A 22,592-nucleotide genomic window follows, 5' to 3' on the forward strand; every position below is an offset into this window, starting at 1 on the left:
TTTTAAAATCATTTTCCAGTAGAAGCATTTCTAAACTCTATTTATTTACTGATCAGTGTTCCCCCAGTGGAAAAATGCTCTAGGAAAGTCATTATGTACCATAAAGGTTAGGAAGATAGGGGAATTGTAGTTTTTCACAGAACGACCTTTGTGGACCAGTGTCTGAAAAAGAATTTGCTTCGCTTCCCAAACACAGATGAGGGCCTGACCAGCCCTCGAGTTCAGCTGTATAAACATCGAGCTTCCAGACTGCTTGGAAAGAAAAATCAGAGCAAAACTTGAAACAACCAGTGTAAAGCCAGAATAATACAGTGATTTTATTGATTGTTTCCCCATTCACTAACCTGTGAATTTCCTTTCATCGAGCAAGGAAGAAGAGCAAAGATAATTTGATTTCTTCATTCCTATGCTGTGGGTCTAGTGAACATTGTAGAAAGCAGTGTTTACTATAGATGTAATTTTTGACATGCTTTGACTCAGAAGCCTATGGTTTCTGATCACCTCTGAATCTAGAAGTCTCCATTGACAACTGCTTAGTATTCCTTCTATATATATAAAAGCCTAAGCAACTTTTATGACCGGTCGACCGAACGACCAGTCCACCAGTTGCTGTGATGCACACTGACCACCAGGGGGCAGACACTCAACACAGGAACTTCCCCCTGGTGGTCAGTGCGCTCCCACAGCCAACCTCCTGTGGCCGGCCAACCTCCCACAGTCCCTCCCCATGGACTGGGCGAGACGGCCCCGATCGGCCCGATCACCGGCCATGCCAAGGGACCCCACCCACGCACAAATTCATGCACCGGGCCTCTAGTTTTGTAATAAACACATGACATACCTACAACTTTGTACACAAGTGGGAAAAAACAGTCCTTGAGCCCTCTTTTAGTACAAACTGTAAACTTGACTGGCAAAACTACTTGTGTTGCTGACTTGATTGATATTTCTAAATACATTCATTAATAGTTAGCTGCATTTTTAGGCCAACTGTATAAAATGATTGAGCTGAGTCGTTAATAGTAATAGGGTGTCAGTTTATTCACAGGGGTTGGGGGAAAGCTTATGAAATGTTCCACAGAGTTCAGGATTGATTTAATAATCATTTAACATACCTACCCTTAGTTTTCCCCAGTGACTCCGTGTGTGAGAGCTCGGGGCCCCTCCCGAGGAGAATGAACTGGCGGTGGCCCGTGCATTGGCATGGGCCAAGCTCATTGCTGCCCTCTGCGCACGTGGAAAGCTAGATGAGATGAGGGATGTGGCAGGTTTATTCCAACTTCACACAGGAGGAAATGATTCAAAACCACTTCACAAGCTGCTTCTGAGGAATCAGCATTTCAGTTTTTTTCCTGGACTCTTAGTCTACGTTTGAATTTGTCATCAGCTATTAACACTAACTTAGAGTCCAAGCTGAAATCTGTCAAAGACAGAACAATCAGAGAACGAGCCAGACTCAAGCGTGCGAGGGATCTTTTCCATCCCCGTGGATGCTCTGTGTTGTGTGGGAGAGCAATGGGTATGGTCAAGGCTTGTTTGCTGCCTTGCTTGTTTTTAATGCCAGAAGAGGAAAGAAAAGGGCAGTATCTTTTCTGAGAATTTTATTAACTTACGTTTTAAAAACACCTTTGCTATTTGGTATATTAATCAAGTTCCAGGTCTATCTGATGCTGCCAAAAGAAATATACAGGAAGCTATTGTGAAAATAATTTCTTACATTTTTCTAATATAATTATCTAATAACTTCAAAAAAAAAGGGTAAATGTTGACATTAAAATCTTATCCTCCTTGCCCAGCTGGTGTGGATCAGTGGTTGAGCATCTGCCTATGAACCAGGAGGTCATGGTTCAATTCCTGGTCAGGGCACATGCCTGGGTTGCAGGCTCGACCTCCATTAGGGGAAGTGCAGGAGGCAGCCGATCAGTGATTCTCTCTCATCATTGATGTTTCTATCTCTCTCTCCCTCTCCCTTCCTCTCTGAAATCAATAAAAAAATACATTTATATTTAAAAAAGTCTTATCCTCACTGGCAAATGTTTTCCCTTTGTCCCTACAGTTTGTTTGGGTCCAAGAATATGAAAACGGCAGCATTCTTGTGAAAAAAAAAAAATCATTGGAATTAATCTAAGTAGTTGTGATGGTGGTAGTCAGTTTCTTATCTGATATATTATAAAATAAAATTGGAACAAATTTTAATTGGACCATAGACAGCAATTTGAACTTCATGGCATATGGCAGGGAAGAGATTAGATTACTTGCCAAGTCCAGTCACAAAATATTGATCATTTCTTAAGAGCACACACTTGTTCATAGACTTCAAATCCGATGGGATGAAATCAGGTCTGGTATTATCTAAAAACAGGCGGGTTACGTTCTCATCACGTGTGTCCTATCACATCACTTTGTCTTTATCACAGAGGGTTAAGCTGAGTCTGTTAGAACGCATTTTCCTCTAGGACACACTAGAGCAGGGAGGGACTAGACCCAGCCCTGAAATTTACCTTGAGGCTTATCGGACACTCACTATTTCATTCAAAGCCTTGTATTTGCAGCAATTTCAGTAGATTTTCAGTCATGAAAGGTTATTTTATAGATTCTGAGTTTCTGCAGTAGTTTGTTTTTTGTTGTTGTTGTTTTTTCTAGTTACCATCTTCTGCTTTGTTCTATTCAGAAAAGATCGGGGGCGTGGTTGATTCAAACAACCATCTGAGGGTTAAATATTATGTGTGGCCCTACATCTCCCGTCAAGTGTTGGGGAAAATTTTCACGGATTTCAGTAGGTGTTATAGCTCAGTAAAGAATGGGCTTATGTTTGGCAAGAAAGCAAGTATGGAAACTTCACTCGCAGCCAAATGCACAAGAATAAAGTCATTGGTTAACGTAAAAGGAAATGGTTTTGACAGATTTGCACTCTTGGGGAGGGTTAGAAATCCACCGAAATTTGGGATTCAAGTGCATGTGTATCTTGCCGTGGGAGAATCCGACCCAAAAGTGGGAAGCGGCTTTCTGCCCATGAAACACCATTATCATCCCACCTGGTCTTGGTTGTCACCGTGGCTTCTGCTCTGTTGAGAGAGCGATGGATCCGATGTGTCCAGTCAAGTCTCCTTTTCCCTTGCGCCCTCTGTGTAGACGTGGAAGTGGAGCCAAGCAGAGAAGAGAAGAAAGAATGCTACTACAATCTCAACGACGCCAGCCTCTGCGACAACGTGCTGGCCGCCAATGTCACCAAGCAAGAGTGCTGCTGCACCTCCGGGGCTGGGTGGGGCGACAACTGTGAGATCTTCCCCTGCCCGGTCGTGGGGACGGGTAAGCATCCACTGGGAGGCGGTGTCGCACTGGCGTGTGGTCATGTGGTGGCCGAATGTTCCCATTCTGGGTTGAATGAGAACTGGAGCTCTGAAACGCTGGCATTCACTGGTAGCTGCCCGACTGGAATTCAAGGGAGGCTACCTTAGAGTGCGTTTCATTCAGAGCTGGAAAAATCACCTCAGTATGCATTCCTAAAGTTCTTTCCGTCACCGAGTTTACGGTTACAGGGAGGTTCAGTATTATATTTGGCAGAAAGGGAATTCCATGTTACCCCATTTTTTAAAATGGAAACGAATCTTTTTTTTAATATATATATAACAACGACACAGCATGACCCATAACGAGCGATTGCATGTTTAAGCTAAGATTTCGCTTGATGGATTCCTGTTAAAACTTTAAAATACTAGAGACCACAGTAATGGAGAAGTAAGTCATAACCCCCAGTACAACATGGGTAGGTAAAATATGGGCGAACTAGGAAGGTTTTATAAAAATAATTATAGGTACACCTCTGAAGTCATTGGTTTTATTTGCACCTAATGCATAATTTTTGAGATTGTACTGAATTTATTTGCCTGAAGAGGATGCCAAAATTTGTCTTAAAGTTACTGAGTCCTGGGGTGGGATGGGGGTTGAGGGGAGGAGGCTAAAGGGGGGAAATGGGGGACAGCTGTAATACTGTCAACAATAAAAAAAAAATCCTAATAAGATAAAGCACACATTAATGGAAGTTGTTGATGTTTTTCTCTTTCAACTTTTTTTCTCTGTCTCTCCTGAAATCAGCCGAATTCACTGAAATGTGTCCTAGAGGGAAAGGTTTTGTCCCCGCTGGAGAATCCTCGTATGAAGCTGGTGACAAGGACTATAAAGGTCAGAATTGAGCAGAAATGAACTTACAACGTGTGTGCATATCAGACACTCAAATAAAAGCATGGCTGAGGTAGACAGCATTAGAGTTCGTTTGAGCCAGGGAAACTGATTACAAAGCCTTTATTCGGCCCCAGGAAGGAACCCCTGTGGACGCTGGGCAGGGCCGTGCGTGGCCTGGGAGTTAGAACTTAAGGCACTTAACGTTCTGAGTTTCCAGCTCTGGGACAGGAATGATGTCTCAAAAGTTGTTGCCCGACTGATGTGTCTCAGTGGTTGAGTGTCAACCTCTGAACCAGGAGGTCATGGATTGATTCCTGGTCAGAGCACATGCCTGGGTTTCAGGCTCGGTCTCCGGTTGGGGGCATGCAGGAGGCAGCCAATCAGTGATTCTCTCTCATCATTGATGCTTCTATATCTTTCTCCCTCTCGCTTCCTCTCTGAAATCAATTAAAAAAATATATTTTAAAAAAAGTATCAGGAGGACTAAATGAGATAATATATGTCAAAGTACCTAACATGGAATTCTGTACTTAATAAATGTATTCTTTTATTCCAGAAGCATATTAGAAACCTTATGTTAAGACTATAAATTTGTCATCATGTTGGTCTTTAATGATCATCAATAAAGCTAGCATTCTTGCTTTTTTAGAACTCATCCTACTATTGTTAGGACCTTTTACTTATGGCCACAGATTCGTAATAAGGAATGGAAAAGAAGAAAGCAAAAGTAGATGTGTTTTATATATTCAGTGCTATTAGCCTATAATTCTAAAATAAATATGCAGCCTTTTTATTTGGGTGAAATTTAAACCACATGTATGAGTATTTCCTCACTAACCATTCTCTTTTGACATTTCCATGATAGAGATATTAAGTCCTTTTATAGACAAAGTGACTTTTTTTCTGTAAAATTTAATATTGAAAACTGCTAAGTGAATGGAAAACATTTTTTATTGTTCATCTTTTTGGAAAAATCGTGTTTTAATAATTTGGTATAATTCAGTAGCTGGGTAAGAAATTCCATCTGTGTTTTTTAAATACATCTATGATTTAGTCCCATTAAATAACAAGACTTGGTTGGTGATATGTGTTCAATGGTTTTTCAAGTTCACAAATATTACATATGTTTTTGCCCGGATGTAGTTAAATCTCACTTTATATTGTGAGATGAAGCCCTGATTTCACCACAAAGTCATCCCCTCTTTTATAGAAAAATAAATTCCTCCTCTCCCTATCTTTAGCAGCACTGGAAATGGTTGAAAGAATATTAGGTTCAGATCTAAACAGCCATATATTTTGGACTTGGTCTTGCCATTTTCCAGCTGTATAACTTGGAGCAATTCATCTATGGAATCTCCAGTTTTTGAATGTTGTTTTTTTTTTGGGGGGGGAGGGGTTGTTTGTGTTTTTTCCAGAGAGAGTGGAGGAAAGGGAGGGATGGAGAGGGAAAGAACAAAAAGAGAGAGAGAAACATGGATGTGAGAGAGGCACAGCCACTGGTTGCCTCCAACACTTGCGCTGACCGGACCGGGCCAGGCCGGGGATAGAACCTGCAACCCAGGTGCATGCCCTTGACCGAGAATCGAACCTGAGACCGCTTGATGTATGGGCCAAGGCTCTACCACTCAGCCACACTAGCCAGGGTTGGAATCTCCAGTTTTTAAAATGAGGACTAGATGATATGAGCTCTAAAATGTGAGAACTGATGGTAATAATAATAGCAATAAAAGTAATAAGTAACACTTTTTGAGAGTATACTGAATTCTTCACATGGATTCTCTTATCACTAAATCCTTCCAATCCTATCAAATAGATGTTCCTATTATCTCCAGTTTACCACTGAGTATCCTGAGCACTCTAAATTCTGGGGGAATATGGGTCTGCCAACACCCTTAACAACTTGTGCCTTTTTTAGCTTATCATCCCCAAGAAAGAAGACTTTTATACAATTCCATCAAACTCTTTTCAGGAGTTTTCATCGTCTCAGCTACTTAAGGGGCCGAAATATGTATTTATAGGAAGGCACATTTCTTCAAAGGCATGTCCTGTAGAGAATATTGTTGGTGCCACTGTAGAATTTCATAGACTGTTCCATCAAATACAAGGGAGCAGCCCAGAAACCATCTTACAGATATACCTTCCCTATTGATGTTTCAGACTTTGTTCCTTAAACAGCACAGACAACCCTGATTATGTTTCCACCTCCGTGAATTAGTCCCAACTTCAAGAATTTTGTGTTGCTTTGTCTTTAGGAATCTTTGGCACATAAATGTAAAACGATCTAGTGTGAAGCTCAGGACTGGTTAGACGCTTCTTCTTGACTGAATGACCAGCGCTAACTCCTCTCTTTGTTGCTCCATTTTTCACCCCTGCACACCCCCACCCCCATAGATGCGGATGAATGCCTGCTCTTTGGACAAGAAATCTGCAAAAATGGCTTCTGCTTGAACACTCAGCCTGGGTATGAATGCTACTGTAAGCAAGGGACATACTACGATCCTGTCAAATTGCAGTGCTTTGGTGAGTTTTAAGAGAGTAGAGGGTGCTGTGAAAATACACAGATGGAAAAAAAATAAGTCAGTCATGCTGGGGAGTACAAAACCAATTTCTTTGCATCTAAACCATGTGTTGCGAAGATGTGTAAATGTTTTATGGATCTTTTTCGTGAGCAAGGTTTAAGAAAATAAAAAGCTCCTATATACTACTGTCGGACTAGATTTCAAACGAAGAGTTAATATTCGATGTGGAATTATAATTCAGGTCACTGGTTTGAGTGGAGTGTTCTTTTTGGTCCGGGGAACCTCCTGCTTCATCACTCATCCCGTTTTAAGATGCTGACCCCTGACTTTAATGCTTAAGCAGAAAACCATGTACACTGGGCCAGAAAACACAGCAAACGGAAATAACTGTACACTGTCCTAAAGAGGCATTTTATCTTAAATGTCTACGCATTTTCTGTTCCTAAATGTTTTCTTTCCTTATGGAATGTCATCATCAGCAGGGCAACATTATTTCCCCGGTCAACACAACGTCACGGTTTTATAGTCAGACTGTTTTGGATAACGATGCGTAGTGAGTGAAATTGTGGCAGCCCCTGGAATCTGGATGCAGAGTGGGTAAGTGTATGAGACACAACTGATGACTGGTTTTCTTTCACACTTTTTTCCCTTTCAGATATGGATGAATGTCAAGACCCCAACAGCTGCATTGATGGCCAGTGCATTAACACAGAAGGCTCTTACAACTGCTTCTGTACCCATCCAATGGTCCTGGATGCTTCAGAAAAGAGATGTGTCCGACCATCTGAATCACATGGTAAGTTTGGATGGGGGATGCAGGTCTGTGTCCGAACAAATGTCATATGGTTTTCTGACTAAAATGTAAGCTATTGGAAAAGAGAAAAATTGATTCCGTGGGTATTTTTGAAATAATTCAAATGAAATGCTAAGAGAAATCGTAAAATGCATATCATCAGTACGTAGGAGACTTAATACCCTGAACATACTCATACAACAGACAATGGTATTGGAGTGGCGGAACAGACGCAGAGCTGTTCATGCCTGGGGGTTGATCACACTGAACCTTCAAAGGGGGCTGAGGAAGATGTATTGGTAAGTTCAGGGGGAGATACGTTTGTTTCCCAGGTTGCACTGGAGGACATAGGGGAAGCTGGGCAGAACAGAGGGTGAGTTCAAAAAGGAGGCGGAGAGCCCAGATGTCCATGGATAGGATCCCTGTTCCTCCCTGAGGAGCTCATGTGCCACTGACTACTGGTGTGATTGACCCGTCCATCCCCACATCAGGTGTGATGTGTCAGTCCATCATCACAACAGGGGACTACTCTGGATGAAATCAATTGAAAGGTCAAAAGGTTAGGATGGAGGACACTGGGATGAAGTGTCACTCGTCCAAGGCTTTGGCAGATGAAATGGGTGAGAAAGCCTGAATCTAAAAAATATTATGTAGAGGGAAATGGTAGGATTGGACAGAGAAGTAAACATGACAAAGCAAAGATTGAAGGAAGGAGAAGACCATCGGGAATAGGAAGTACAGGCAAGATAGTGGAGAGTTGTTTTTTTTATTTAAATATATTTTATTGATTTTTTACAGAGAGGAAGGGAGAGAGAGAGAGAGTTAGAAACATCGATGAGAGAGAAACATCTATCAGCTGCCTCCTGCACACCCCCTACTGGGGATGTGCCGCAGCCAAGGTACATGCCCTTGACCAGAATCGAACCTGGGACCCTTCAGTCTACAGGCCGACGCTCTATCCACCAAGCCAAACCAGCTAGGGCAAGATAGTGGAGAGTTTTATGTAACGATGGACGCTATACTGGGAAGGACGTCATTGGAACAGGAGGGGGCAGGTTGAATTCAGCTGATGGGATGACACCCAGGTGGAGATGACAGGTTTGATTCATGGAGAGACCAGGCTGGCTTCCGAGTTTTATTTGGAAGTCACTCTTAGCAATGGGCATGGGAACTTTGAGCCGCGCCGGCTTCCACCACCGTGTTTGTGAAACAGGAGCCGTGGTGCGATTGTCACAGATCCACGCCTTCCCTTTCAGAACAAATTGAAGAAACCGATGTCTACCAAGACCTGTGCTGGGAGCATCTGAGCGACGACTATGTGTGCAGCCGGCCCCTTGTTGGCAAGCAGACGACTTACACGGAGTGCTGCTGCTTGTATGGCGAGGCCTGGGGCATGCAGTGCGCCCTGTGCCCCATGAAGGACTCAGGTGAGCCCTTACCTCAGTGTTCCTTCTGCCAGGGGAGGCGGCTGCTGCTGGGCCTCAGCCCACACTCGCAAGGTTCTAGAGACATCTAACAGCATCCAACTTGATTTTATTAAAAGCAGTGAGAGTGCCGTTACTACTTTTTCAGAAAGAGGGAGCAAAGAACGTGTGCTTTAAAACTGCTTTGCTCATAATTTCTATCACTGAGCCTCTTACATATGCTGCTCCCGCATGTCCTGATTGTTGAGAAAGGGCTATAGGGTCTGTGTGTTACTGTGAGCCCTGGCTGAATCCCAGCCTGTCGGGCACCGGACCTTCCACTTTCCTTAGGAGCCAGAACAATCTGTTACTGATGGGGACGGTGCTGGAGGAATGGAGGGGTAAATCGCAGCCCTTGTCATCGGCTTTGAGCATCAAGTGCAGCGTAAAGTGACGCTTTGGCTCTGGAGCAGGCTTGCACACTTCTGGTCCAATAGGTCACGGGCACTAATTCTTGCTAAGGCAGCAGCTACATCTGAGAATGCTGGGAGTTGGAGGCGATGGAGTGCCTCCCAAAATACTTAGTGTCCTCTGAAGGTAGATGGCCTCTTGCGGATTGGGACCACCCGCAGGGGAAGTGAGTGCAGGGGGATGGATTGTGTCAGGATAGCTTGACGTGAGAATTGCATGTATCAGTCAGTACATTTCTGGGCTGCTTAGGATTTTATTTCAGTCCTCAGCTAACGTCTTGGAGGCCAGACCTGGCATTAGGAGGAGGTTCCAGACCACTGAGGGTGGGTAGCATTGCAGGTGCAACAGTGGACAGTTGGTTGAAGTGGTCGTGAACTGACGGCAGGGCATCTGTGACGTCTGGGGGGAGGGGCTGAACTGCTGTGGGAGGCCCCTCACATTTGAGCCCTTTATCATGATCTCATACCCACAGCCTCTGGGAGAAAGCGCTGTTTGGTGGGAAAATAAGTGAGGAAGAACAAACCCTTGCATCCATATCAAACACGAGAGGGGCTGGTTATTGCTTGGTCCTTCTGGGAATTTTCAGTGACGTGCTAGAAGAAAATCATAGGAATGTCAGAACTTGGAAGTCTTTGGTGGAGTTTATTGGGTTTTCTGTCGGGTGGTTTTTCTGGGTCTCCACCGTAATAAAAAATGATGATGGCTGGCATGTATGTAGCACAGTGCCAGGTGCTGTTCAAGATGCTTTCCATGTAGTAAGATGTTTAATTTTCCAAGCCGTCCTCTGAGGCAGGGGCATGATTGCCTCCCTTCTCTAGAAGAGGAACTGAGGCACATGGTCCACACCAGCAAATGGCAGATTCCAATCCAGGCAGCCGGGCCCAACATCCACGCATCTTCTCCACTTCGGTGCTGCTCCGGCCTTTCACCCCGGAGTCTCAAAGCACCTCTTAGATAAATGGTAACCCTTAGAATCTAGAAGTAGCCAAGTGGAAAATTAAAGCTGAGATTTAAGTTTTTTCTCATGCATTGTATGCTTAGAGAAGAGAAAAACTACATCTCTGGAGCTAGGCAAAATTAGAGGTGGTACCTCATCAACTCTGCATTAGAGTTTAGCACACTCGTGGGCTTAATAGATAATATATACTTGATGGATTAATAGATTAAAGCAAGTCAATAATTATTTTTTTAATCCTCACCCAAAGAAATGTTTTTATTGATTTTTAAAGAGAGAGGAAGTGAGAGAGAGATTGAGAGAAACATCGATGTGAGAGAAACATTGATCAGTTGCCCCTCATACACGCCCCAACCAGGGATCGAACCTGCAGCTTGGGTATGTGCTCTGACTGGGAATTGAACCTGCAACCTTTTGGTGTATTGGGCAACGCTCCAACCAAGCCACCCGACCAGGGCAAGTCAATAATTATGTAAAATGAGTTTTTAAAAGTTTTTATTGATACTCTTGAAAGTATAAAATTAAAATTTCCTACAAGATATGTAGGATGCCATTATCTCATGGAAATAAAACCCTATTGACCTGTAAGTGAAAGAGAATTTGACACATTTAAACACTGGAATCTAAAGTACCCAGGGATCCCAGTGTCTGTGGTTCTTATTAAAATAATTACACGTCTTTTAAGTAAATTATTAAAATAATTAGATTTAGTGTAAGTAAATGGAACATAATCACCTGAGAAAGTCTTGATCTAAAACTTTGAATTTTCTTTATGGGACACTTAGGAAGCTGGCAGAGTGCCACCTATTGGTAGTTTAATGTACTGCATCACAGGTGTTTTAACCTTAAGTATTCTTTTTTTTTTTAATATATTTTATTGATTTTTACAGAGAGGAAGGGAGAGGGATAGAGAGTTAGAAACATCGATGAGAGAGAAACATCGATCAGCTGCCTCTTACACACCCCTACAGGGGATGTGCCCGCAACCAAGGTACATGCCCTTGACCCGAATCGAACCCGGGACCCTTCAGTCCGCAGGCTGACGCTCTATCCACTGAGCCAAACCGGTTTTGGCACCTTAAGTATTCTTGATGCAAGTCAGGCATAGAAAGGTGAGAATGGTTTAAAAAAAAATCTCCAAGGAAACTGAAGTGCCACAAAAGAAATTGCACATGTTTGAAAACTTGTAAAACACCAGTATTCAGTATTAATCAGGATGCAGAGGTGTGGGTCCTTTCTTTTGCCAACAGAGCAGTTTGAAGATCTACTAGTATAGGTACATTTGACTAAAAAGAACTTCTAGTTCTGGGAATACAGATTGGTCTTGTACTTGACTGCTAGGGATAAAAAAATAACCATTACAGCATAAGAAAAATTTGAAATTATATAGGGAATTGTTGATAATTTTTGGTGTATCCATATAGTGGAAATATAGCCATTTTTTAAATGAGACAAATCTATAGACTATAATACAGAATTATGTCTAATTCTAGTTTTTAAACAAGGCAAAGAATAACATGTTTATTAAACCATTATATGCAAGGTGCAGCTAAGAGTAAGAACCATGACTGAAATGCAATCTAAATTATTTATAATTTACCTGTTTTCAGTTTTAAATTAATTACATATTTCTTCCTTCATTTCATTATTTACTGATATGTACTAGGCAACACATTTTGAAACAAATTTACTTACATGAAATTTACAATTTAATTCTGTGAAATCACATGCCATTCAATCATGTTGTATTTCTAAATTAGAATAGTTTATTCCTGACTATTGTCACATTGAAATATGGAAGTGATGCCTTTAGTTATGTATCATTAGCAATGACACAAAATGTTGGGGCACTTCCTAACAGCTAATCTCCCCCCAATGTTTTCATGAGGTCCCATAAAAGTGACAGAACTTGGAGTCTGAGCGATTGAGCTTGTGATTTCTTCCACGTCCATGCGTGGCCCCATGGCGCTTCCATGTCCCAAAGATCTCAGCGTAAGAACCCTCGGAGGTGTGAGGAGGTGTGAAGGAAGACAGGGATTTGACTCTTGGACTAAACTTGAACAAATATTGTAACTGGGCAGTGGCTGCAACAGGCCTTTCAGCAGTCACGGTTTAAAGGCTTTTCCAAGAAATATGTTTCCAAAAAATGTTAATAATAACTTTGGAACAGCGTGCACGCGAGGCACAGTGCGTGGTGGCCGCCTTCGGTCTAGGCCGTCCCGGGCTCTCGTCTGCCTTGGCTCTGCTTCTGTCGATTGCCCTGGACAAGTCACTTCGGTTGTCCGCAGCCAAAGCTGGGAACTCTCCTGTGAGGTTATGGCAGTGAATACTCTCTGAGCATGAAAGCATTTGTCCTTTGGATCCTGGATCCTGAATAATATGATTAAAGAAAGTGTAGCTGTTCATAAACTATAGTGGAGAATAAAAAAAAATCAAACTGGACAGATATGAAAGGCCTCCTGCGTTGAGTGGCGACCCTGCCTGCACACAGAATGTGTACTCTGTACACAGTCTATCTCAGTGGTTAGTGGTCCATTTCCTTAGGGACTGGGTTCTTGGTATCCGTGGCACTCGATCAAATTGGATACCGTATGGGATGGCAACTAAGCAATTTATATCGTTCCTTATTGAAAAGATGTCTATTTATTTAGAAAGCTTCCCCGTACTCCCCCCTCCAAAAGGGGTGAAAATACTTTTCTTACTAGAAAAGGGTTATTGAAAACTGAAATTCATAAGGAATTTTGCACATAGAGCTTTGTCATTTTAGGTCAGCATTACCTTCGTTCCTTCATTTGTAAACTGGCCGGAGGAAGAAGGACAGGGACGAGGGGAGATACTCAGCATTGGGCAGGGCTGAGTGGCAGGTCGGGACCTCTAGACCAAAAGTGGGAAGGAAATACGGACTTGTGAAAGCCGATGAGTGAGCAGGAATGAACGACAGAGGAGGACAGGGCATCAGAGGAAAAATACTAGAAATGGAGCACCCAAGGGGGTTTTTACAACCACCTTACCTTCGGCAGGTGTGTTAGAGGAGGAGAAAGCAATGGGCAAGGAAGTCACGTTTAGGGTAGGACCCTATGATGGTCAATGATTCAAAACATAGAAGACAAGGAAACATGGTTTGCCTACGAGTAAATAACGTCAAAAAGGAAGAAAACAAACACTGATGGGGGAAACACTTACGCCATTTGCTGCTAAGCTGCTGGAAAAGTTGCAGTTCCTCACCCCAACCCCTGGAGTAGGCTGGAGCCAATAAGCATGGGGAACCCCACCCTGGCTGGGCGGACCAGCGGACCTCGCTGACCGCGAACCGGAGCATGAACTCTCTGCTTTGAGAACTTGTTGAAGCTACTGTCTCAGTGGTCTCAGCAATGATTAGAGAACAGTTAAATGTGGGGCATCTATGAGCAAGCATTTCTGAAGTTGTAGACCGTGTACAGCTTGGACTTCGGGGTGTCAGTTTCATTCAGGGCTTATTTTCCTAAAAGCTATACCACGTTGACATGCTTAGGAGGTATTTGGTGGGCACTCTCTTTTGTATAAAATATTCTGAAAAGAGAATAAATGTTATTATGATTATAATCACATTGATGTCCTATTAGAATCTTCTAATTAAGAGCCAAATATAGAGAAATTGAGACATGCATGTAAAATGAATAATCTGATCCCAAAAGCAACACTATTATTTTTAATTAACAAGTGATCAAATTATTCTCCAATATAAAGTTTTTAGCCATTTACTTTTTCTCCCTTGAAATCAGAGACTGTGAATAGGCACTTAGTTTCCTAGAAATGCCTTTTCGGTGTGATCTTTCAGAAGGTGAATTGCTCGTTAGTGGGAATTTGCTTTCACATATTTCAAATTTTGTTGTTACAATTTTTTTATCTCTTCAATGATAGGAATAGTTGAATGTTCTATGATTAGTGGGACTATGAGAAAATCACTGTACGTAATTGTTTCACAGCCCTATTCTGTCTGCGGTTTTGAATTCAAAGACTGTTGTATTTGTTTGGACCTTCTCTTAATTAATCTTATAAGACAACAACGGCTAGAACAAAGCCGCTGGCTGCCCTTGCCTTTTAAACGCAGACCTCAGGCCAGACCAGGCAAGTCTGCAGAGGGGTGAGGGAAAGTTTATCTACTTCCCCTTCATGCAGCAGGCAGATTGTGCCTCTTGTCATTGGGAGAAAAGCATCTAGAACAGCGATTTTCAATCCTTTCCATCTCATGGCACACATAAACTAATTACTACAATTTTGCAGCACAACAAAAAAAAAATATTTTTTGGCAATCTGACAAAAAAAATAGGTATAATTTTGATTCATTCACATCGGATGGCTATTGTGTTGGCTGTTGTTGTTTTTTAATTTGACAATCTAAGGGAAAAGAGGTCAGTGCCCCTGACTAAATAGTCAGGTACTGCAAGTTTTAAAAATTCTTGCCACACACCGGTTGAAAATCATCGATTTTCACAAAGCTACCTTTGTGTTGACACAATCTGCAAGAAGCAGAAGCTGGGGCGGGGGAGGGGGTGGGGGGGTAGAGGGGGATGTCATTGTTTTGTTCAGCATCAGTAACTAGTATCTTAAGAAAGAAGCAGCCCTAACTGGTTTGGCTCAGTGGACAGAGCATTGGCCTGTGGCCTAAAAGGTCCCAGGTTCGATTCCGGTCAAGGGCATGTTCCTTGGTTGCGGGCACATCCCCAGTAGGAGGTGTGCAGGAGACAGCTGATGGGTGTTTCTCTCTCATCGATGTTTCTAACTCTCCATCCCTCTCCCTTCCTCTCTATAAAAAAAATCAATAAAATATATATGTATATATATATATATATATATATATATATATATATATATATATTTTTTTTTTTTTTTTAAAAAAGAAGCAAATAACAAAAGATGAGCTCACTCATGCTTCCTTTCCAGTGCAAGCGGGGCGACTGTGAGCAGTTGTGTTGGTCGTGCGCTGCTCAGCCCTAGGAGATGCCATTCACACGTTCATGCATAAGCACCTACCTATGCAGATAGCCAAAGAAGTCACTGCCAGAAGGAGGAGCGCATAGGGGACTGTCCCTGATTCTGAGTAGATCCAGAGGGGAAGGTCACAAGAAAGTCATTTTAGATTAAGGTCAAGAGCAATATAGGAGAAAAATCATAAAACAGAGCTAGGGATCTTAAAGTAGTTCAGTTTTGCTTCACGGTGTTGTCTTACTTCTTACAATCGAGTGGAAGGCATATTTATGAATAATCATATCAACTATGTTTACTTTAATATTATATTCGTTATCTAGAACTTACTCCTCAAATAATGGCAATGGATTCAGCAGTATATCTTTATCTCAGGACATTGAGAGCTATACCTCTGAATATTAATGAGAAGTTTTGAACAAATATTAATATAGCTTTCTCTCTTCCAGACTTAAAAAGAATAATATACTTACAACACATCTTTACCCTCATTTTTTTCATTGATTAAGGTATTATATATGTGTCCCTACCCTCCTTTCCTCCCCCACTCATGCCCTCACCCCCTGGTGTCTGAGTCCATTGGTTAGGCTTATATGCATGCATACAAGTCCTTTGGTTGATCTCTCTCACTTACCCCCACCCTCCCCGACCTTCCCTCTGAGGTTTGAAAATAATTTACTGTTTTTAGTAAAAGGAAGTGTTATATTTTGAGAATTTATCCTAACTGGACCTTTGGAATATCATTACATTTTTCAGTTTCCTCAGCAGAAAAGTGAATGATAGTTAGACTGCCCTTACAAGGTAGACTGCCCATGCTTACAGTGTATGAAGTTCATGATTGTCAAGTCAACCTGAAGCATTCAGGTAAGCACCCCCGGAGTGGTGATTACCTCATATTACAGCCTTAAGTTTCCATGACAAATTATCTTCCCAAGATTTTGCAGCCTAATAGTAAAAATTTTCTGTTTAGAATCATAAAATACGCAAATTAGAAAGGACCTTAGAGATCAACTAGTCTAGCTTCCTCATCTTACCAATTAAAAATAGAAAAGTTAGATGAACTCCAGATTTTAAAATATATATATATATATATATATATATATATATATATATATATATATATATTTTAAAGGTTTTCCCATGTATGTTTTGTTTCTCTTGACTTTTTTTTATTGAGGTGAAATTTATAACATAAAATGAAGCATTTTTAAGTGAACAGTTCAGTGGCATATAATACACCCCCTATATTGTACAAGTTCCCCTATATTCTTAAGCACATATTTAGCTCCTATTTTTAAAAAATGCTTACCTGGTTAATGCAAATATATGTATGTATGTATATATATTAAGAGAGAAGACAAAATGTATTTCTTACATATAATACATGCTTATTTATTTTTATCATTTACCACTCTGCTTAATATTGTTCCGTCTTGTCTCTTATCAATTATTAGAGGTTACCTCATTCCTGGTTTCCTCTGAGATTGCTTGAATATAAGACTTACTGAGTATTTCCAAAGACCGAGATATTTAGAAATGGAGAAACCCTTTTATGTAATTTTAATGAGAAAATTTATAAGTTATCAATCATTTTTAAGGTTTTCATGTGTGGCATAACTTAATACTAGTACAAGTGTGCAGATTTTGAACGCAGATTTTAGAAAGCAAAGTGAGCCTTCACGTTGTGGCATTCAGACCCAACGATCTGTCTCTTCGGTTAGAGTCTGGCTAAATACATAGCAACCTGGTGGGAAACTCTGGGAGTGACTGAACTTGGAGGGGTCAGCGTTGGGTGAAGAAGGTTGGGTGGGGGGACTTGGTTGGTGTGAGACCCATGAATTTCCTTAGAACCTCCACATTTACAGGAGCCCCGCAGAAGGTAAACCTTGCCAAGACTGTAGACTTCATTACTTCCCTGTTCTCAACAAGTACAATTTAATTGAACATTAAGCAATTTGATCTCTTTCACCTAATAAATCCAGCAAATTCAATAAACATAAATCCTAATGATAGAGCTGCCCCTGGTGGGGCTGAGCTCATCCGCATTCATGGTTATTCCTCTCCCTGGAATTGTAGTCACAGATGCTTATTGCTGAACAAACTACTTACCTGATGCTTAAGGTCTGGGGAGTGTATTTAATAATTTTCTTAGGGTTTCAGAAGGGCAGCTGGGGAGTAGAAAGAACATAGTTTTGCACATAGACCAATTTAGGTTCAAATTCCTCACCTAGCCCTGTCAGCATGGCTCAATGGTTGAGCATCAATCTATGAACCAGGAGGTCACAGGTTCGATTCCTGGTCAGGGCACCTGCTCAGGTTTCGGGCTCCATCCCCAGTGGGGGGCGTGCAGGAGGCAGCTGGTCATTGATTCTCTCTCATCATTGATGTTTCTATCTCTTCCTTCCTCTCCCTTCCTCTCTGAAATCAGTAAAAATATATATTTTTTAAAATCCCTCACCTAAACTAGGACTTTACACTAAAAACCTAATTTTCTTATTGGAAACAAAGGAGCTAATTACAGTTATCTCACGGGGCTGTTCTGAGATTTAAATGACAAGGTGTGTGTAAAAGTGCACAGCACCTCTCACAAAGAAGCTTCAGAGGACAGGTTAGCTAACCTCCCTTGTTTCGACTGTTCTTTAGCCAGCGTCTGCGTGGTACCTTTGTTCCCCTAATGCTTTCTTATTTGTTGTTCAGTAGTCCCCCCTTATTCATGGGAGATACATTCCTGGACTCCCAGTGGATGCCTGAAACCACAGATAGTACCGAACCCTAATGTTTTTTCCTCTACATACAAACCTATAATGAGGTTTAATTTGTCAGTTAGGCACAGTAAGAAATTAACAATAACTAATAAAAGAGAACAGTTATTAACAATACACAGTGCAATGAAAGTTACTCTGGTCTCTCTCTTAAAATATCTTATTGTGGTGTACTCACCTTTTCACTTAAAGGGAGCACTTTATGGCTCCTTCTAAACACATCAAAATTGCCAGGATCACTGCTCTTGTGTGTTGGGGGCCATTATTAAAATAAGGGTGACTTGAATACAAATACTGCAATACCTGATAGTCAATCTGATAACCAAGACTGCTGCTACTACTAAGGAACTAAGGGGCAGGTAGCACGTGAAATGTGGATACACTGGACCAAGAGATGATTCACGCCCCAGGCGGGACAGGGCGGGATGGCACGAGATTTCATCACACTACTCAGAACCATGTGCGATTTAAAACTTATGAACTGTTTCTTTCTAGAATTTTCCTTTTCACATTTTCTGACCGTGGTTGACCGCGGGCAACTGAAACCACGGAAAGTCAGGCCCCAGATATGGGAGGGCTACTGTCTATACCTGTGACTCTCTGAGTGACCATCCTTCCTCCTCTTCACTTAGTTGGCCTCCTTCCTGTAGACCAAGCATGTCAAACTCATGGCCGGCGGGCCACACCCTGAGTTTGACATGCTTGCTATAAGGTCACTCCCACGGTGGATGGAACCTTCCCAGCTCTTCTTGGCTGACTTAGTTTTTACCGATAAGCTATTGCCCATGTCACAGTGACCTGTCCTTACAGCCCTTCTCTCTCCCAAACCCCACACTGCCCATAGTATTCTCAGCCTCGGTTTCCACAAGTGAGGGAGTCGGTCCATCACTGAATGTCACTAAGGCAAAAGACGATAATCCAGTTCAACAGACCAAAAACTGTGTCCAACCCAAGGAACTAGGACGTGGAGAAACAGGACTAGAACCCAAGACTTTTACTCTGGGTCCTTTCTCTTTCTAATGTGCCCAATTTTCTCTCACAACTCAGTAAGTTTAGTATCAGGGCAACTGGATTCTTGCATGTTCACCAGTGACTGTGGGTAAGAATGTGTCCTCTGAGAAGGAGCCTAAGTGGACAGACACCCAAACAGATGTCCTGGATGGAATGTTCTGTAAATGCTCAACATTTTTCTAATTTTGTAGGTTTTGCTTATTTCAGTCCATATATATATATATATATATATATATATATATATATATATATATATATATGCCTGTGAATACTGCTGGCTCAGCATGCATTGGGGTAAATACTCATTTTATTCTCCCTGTCTCCTTCCTCCATTTCCTGGTTGTGTGTGTGTGCATTTTCCAAACACCATCATCAATTAATAATACATATGGGGACCTGTAAGAAAAACGCTTGGTCTAGGAATTTGACCCAAATAAGACCCATTTCTCCAAAGCATAAGAACCGGTCCTTGTTTCTCCTGTGTTGGAAAATGATGCAATTCCAGCATTCGAGGTCCAGCCCTGCTGTGTGGGGAGCGAAATGCAGCCTCTGCATTATTTCTGCGAGCAGCTGAATTCAATCAGCCTCAGGCTTCACCTCCCAGTTTCCCCACATGCCAGAGTGGCACGGTGACATGTGACTGTGAGCCCAGCCCTGCAGATGTGTCTGTCATCAGCCGTGGCGGGTCCCTGCCAGGATCCAGTAATGTGCTTCCCATTGCCGCCGGCGGCAGGGGCCCCAGACCCACTGGCTCCAGGGGGTAATTTTTAAACTTTTATTTTTTTTTTCAATTAAAAATTAAAATCAAAGCACCATCTGTTCTATGAATCTGCCAGGCCGGGGAAATGAGTGTGATCAATGGCCTGGGTCTTGTTTAGACCACTTAGTGACGTGTCCCACACCATCCCATGTGTGTCTTTCATAGCTTTGATCAAGAGCTTAGCATTTGTGCTTAGGGGGTGGGGTGGGGACGGCAGTGGGGTGGGGGCTTGGAGGTGTGAATATTTCCATTTCCTGTTTGTTTTACACTCTCATTTGGCCGGATCCCGGATGGACACACTGTATGGTGTATCATAAGTAGTGTTTGCCTCCCACAGAGTACAAGCCCCACCTGCTAAGCAAAGGTGTTTGTTTATACCAAGCCCTGGGTGACGAGGTGCTTCATTGTTGATGGCGTTAAGTAAAGGGAAGAATTTTTGGAGGAAAAAAAAAAAGACTCCAGGCATGGAATATATGTGTTTGTGTGCACACGTTAAGCTGGGTGAAGTGACAGCCATGAGGTTTGCATGAGCTGTCATGGGAAGTTGTGCAAATAGTTCAGGTATCCGCTATCCTGGGCTCCATCCCCTCAACCAACCACAATTCTCTGTGTCCCCAAGCTGGCCTGCAGCCCTGACCAGCCCTAGAGATAACCAGACCAAACATCTCCAAGCTAGGATGGGTTCTGGTTGTGGCTGGGGGTTTGCTCGGAGGCTCAGACGTGCTTGAAATATGCATGTGCCCAGATCCTGAAGCTGGTGCCATGCCCGAGACTCATTAGAAAGTCCTGTGATAGTGGTTCCCCTGGAAGATGGTTGAGAAACCTATTCTCACCTCCACACATTTCTGATCGATTCAGGAATACACAAAGAATTGTTGAACACCAGTTTTCCCCCTGTACTTTGAGTTCCGTATATCTAGTGTGAAAGCATGCCATTGTTCATACTTTATCACTGTTCGATGAAGTGATAATATTTGCTAGGCTATCGACAAGTAAGCCTTATGTCTGAGATGAAGGCTTTATTCTCTATTTACTGAATTAAAAATTTCCTCCATCTATTAGGAAACTCCAAATAGCCTTACAACAATATCTAAAGACATCCAGAAACTGTGCTTTCATTGCCCTTAATTTACTGCACAATCCTTTGCCCAATGACAACTACCATTTAGTTTTACTGACACTGCAGTTTTCATCAATCATTCGGATGCTGTCTTTGAAAATCCTCACTTCCTGTTGTTTAGTAGACACTTAGTGATTTTACCTATGAGAAAAAAATTGCACCCTCCAATTTCTTGGTGCTCCAAAATTTATAAACCGTTCCATAATGTTACCTCATGTTTATATGTCAATAACACAGAGGTAGAAAAGCAGGAATTACTATCTCCATGTGACAGATGGGGAAACTGAGGCTTGCCCAAAATTGCTGAGCTGAATGATAAATGGTATAATCAGGACTTGAGCTCAAGCTTCTGCCTCTAAAGCCCACATTCTTTCCATTACCCTGTCCTCACTTCACCCTTGACCCTGGCCAAGATGAGAACAGAAGTGTGTGCCTGGAGAGGTGACATGGGTGGGTTAGTGTGGACTCATCCATGCTCCCAGAAAAAAAATTACTCAACATGCATGTCCTGGAAATGCACTGAGAGCTCAGTCCCCTCAAACAAGCACGTCTTCAGAGACAACAGAGAGAACATTTAATGCAGAAATCATGTTTTGATAACTGACCAAAACTGTCTTGAAGTTTGGAATGTTAATATGTTAGACAAAGTAAAGCAGCAAAGGACAGTAAGTTCTAGAATCTTGAAAGATAAATGCATGGCTGGGAAGAGGGGAGGGCGAAGAAGATGCCTCAAGTCCCAGAGGTCCCATCCCCATCTCTCCTCTGCCCCCCTTCACCAGCCCCCGTTGGGCTAGAAGTCTTCCTAGGAGCCACTTGTGGGTCCCCAAACCCAGCTTACAGTTCCCTTTCTTGATGCTTTTGGGTAAGCTCTTTTTAAAATCAATCCAAAATATCTTCTCCTGTAAAGCAAATTTTATTTAGTTTCAAGTCAAGTACCAGCATTTCCAGGAAGCTGCCCATCAGCACTTCACCAGAACAGAAATCTGTTCCTTCTCGTCACTCCTCTCACATTAGGTCCCTTCCTTTTGCTAGACGGTGACAGCCTGGAGGGTGGCCACCAGCTCATGTCTTAGAGGAGGAGGCATGGTCTTGGCCAAGGCCATGGCAAGAAGGCCAGACAGCTCTGGGACGGCCCTGGCTCTGTCGGCCCACAGCCCCAGGACCTTGAGTCTCAGCGGGGCTCCCCTGAGAGCCACATGTCAGAAGAGCTTGCTCAGCTGTGTCTGGATTTCGTTTTACAAAATAAGAACATGGATTAATTTACTTGTAATATCTATTCTTGATCACAACTGTTGCTTTGATATAAAATATGGAACAAGTCTCCCTTTCAGATGTCCAACAAATGTATAGAGAAAGTCTTGAGAGACGATGACCTCAGCTCTTGAAACTTGTAAACATCTCAGCAATCTTGCTCTCGCAGGGAGATCCTTCATTCTTCTTTCTCAGACTCAAAGCAGAACTGACGGCCATCTGTGTTCTCCTTGTTTGAAGTTGGGTTTTGTTGAGTCAAGAATCTTCTTCCAGGATCAGCTCTTTCCTTAATCAAGTTAATATTTCTCATGAAATGCTTTCATGCAAAAATATTGGGCGGTCTGGGGTCTGTATGTTGTTCCTGAAATGCTCTGCAGGAGGAGAATTTTAGGAAGGGGCA

The 22,592-nt window shown here is 42.3% G+C and overlaps 1 protein-coding gene across 11 annotated transcripts in view; it reads left to right on the forward strand.

The window, feature by feature from the left end:
- The window catches only part of LTBP1 (latent transforming growth factor beta binding protein 1), a 340,385-nt gene that overhangs the window by 308,639 nt on the left and 9,154 nt on the right, over nt 1-22,592 (forward strand). For all 11 annotated transcript variants that reach the window (XM_079791755.1, XM_079791759.1, XM_079791762.1 and 8 more), the window contains 5 exons: nt 3,133-3,309; nt 4,096-4,182; nt 6,574-6,702; nt 7,357-7,497; nt 8,751-8,921. In XM_079791755.1, coding sequence (XP_079647881.1) covers nt 3,133-3,309; nt 4,096-4,182; nt 6,574-6,702; nt 7,357-7,497; nt 8,751-8,921 — 705 coding nt within the window. The remainder of the gene's footprint in view (nt 1-3,132; nt 3,310-4,095; nt 4,183-6,573; nt 6,703-7,356; nt 7,498-8,750; nt 8,922-22,592) is intronic.

This window comes from Cnephaeus nilssonii (assembly GCF_951640355.1).
Source record: "Cnephaeus nilssonii genome assembly, chromosome: 15".
Classification (NCBI taxonomy): domain Eukaryota; kingdom Metazoa; phylum Chordata; class Mammalia; order Chiroptera; family Vespertilionidae; genus Cnephaeus; species Cnephaeus nilssonii.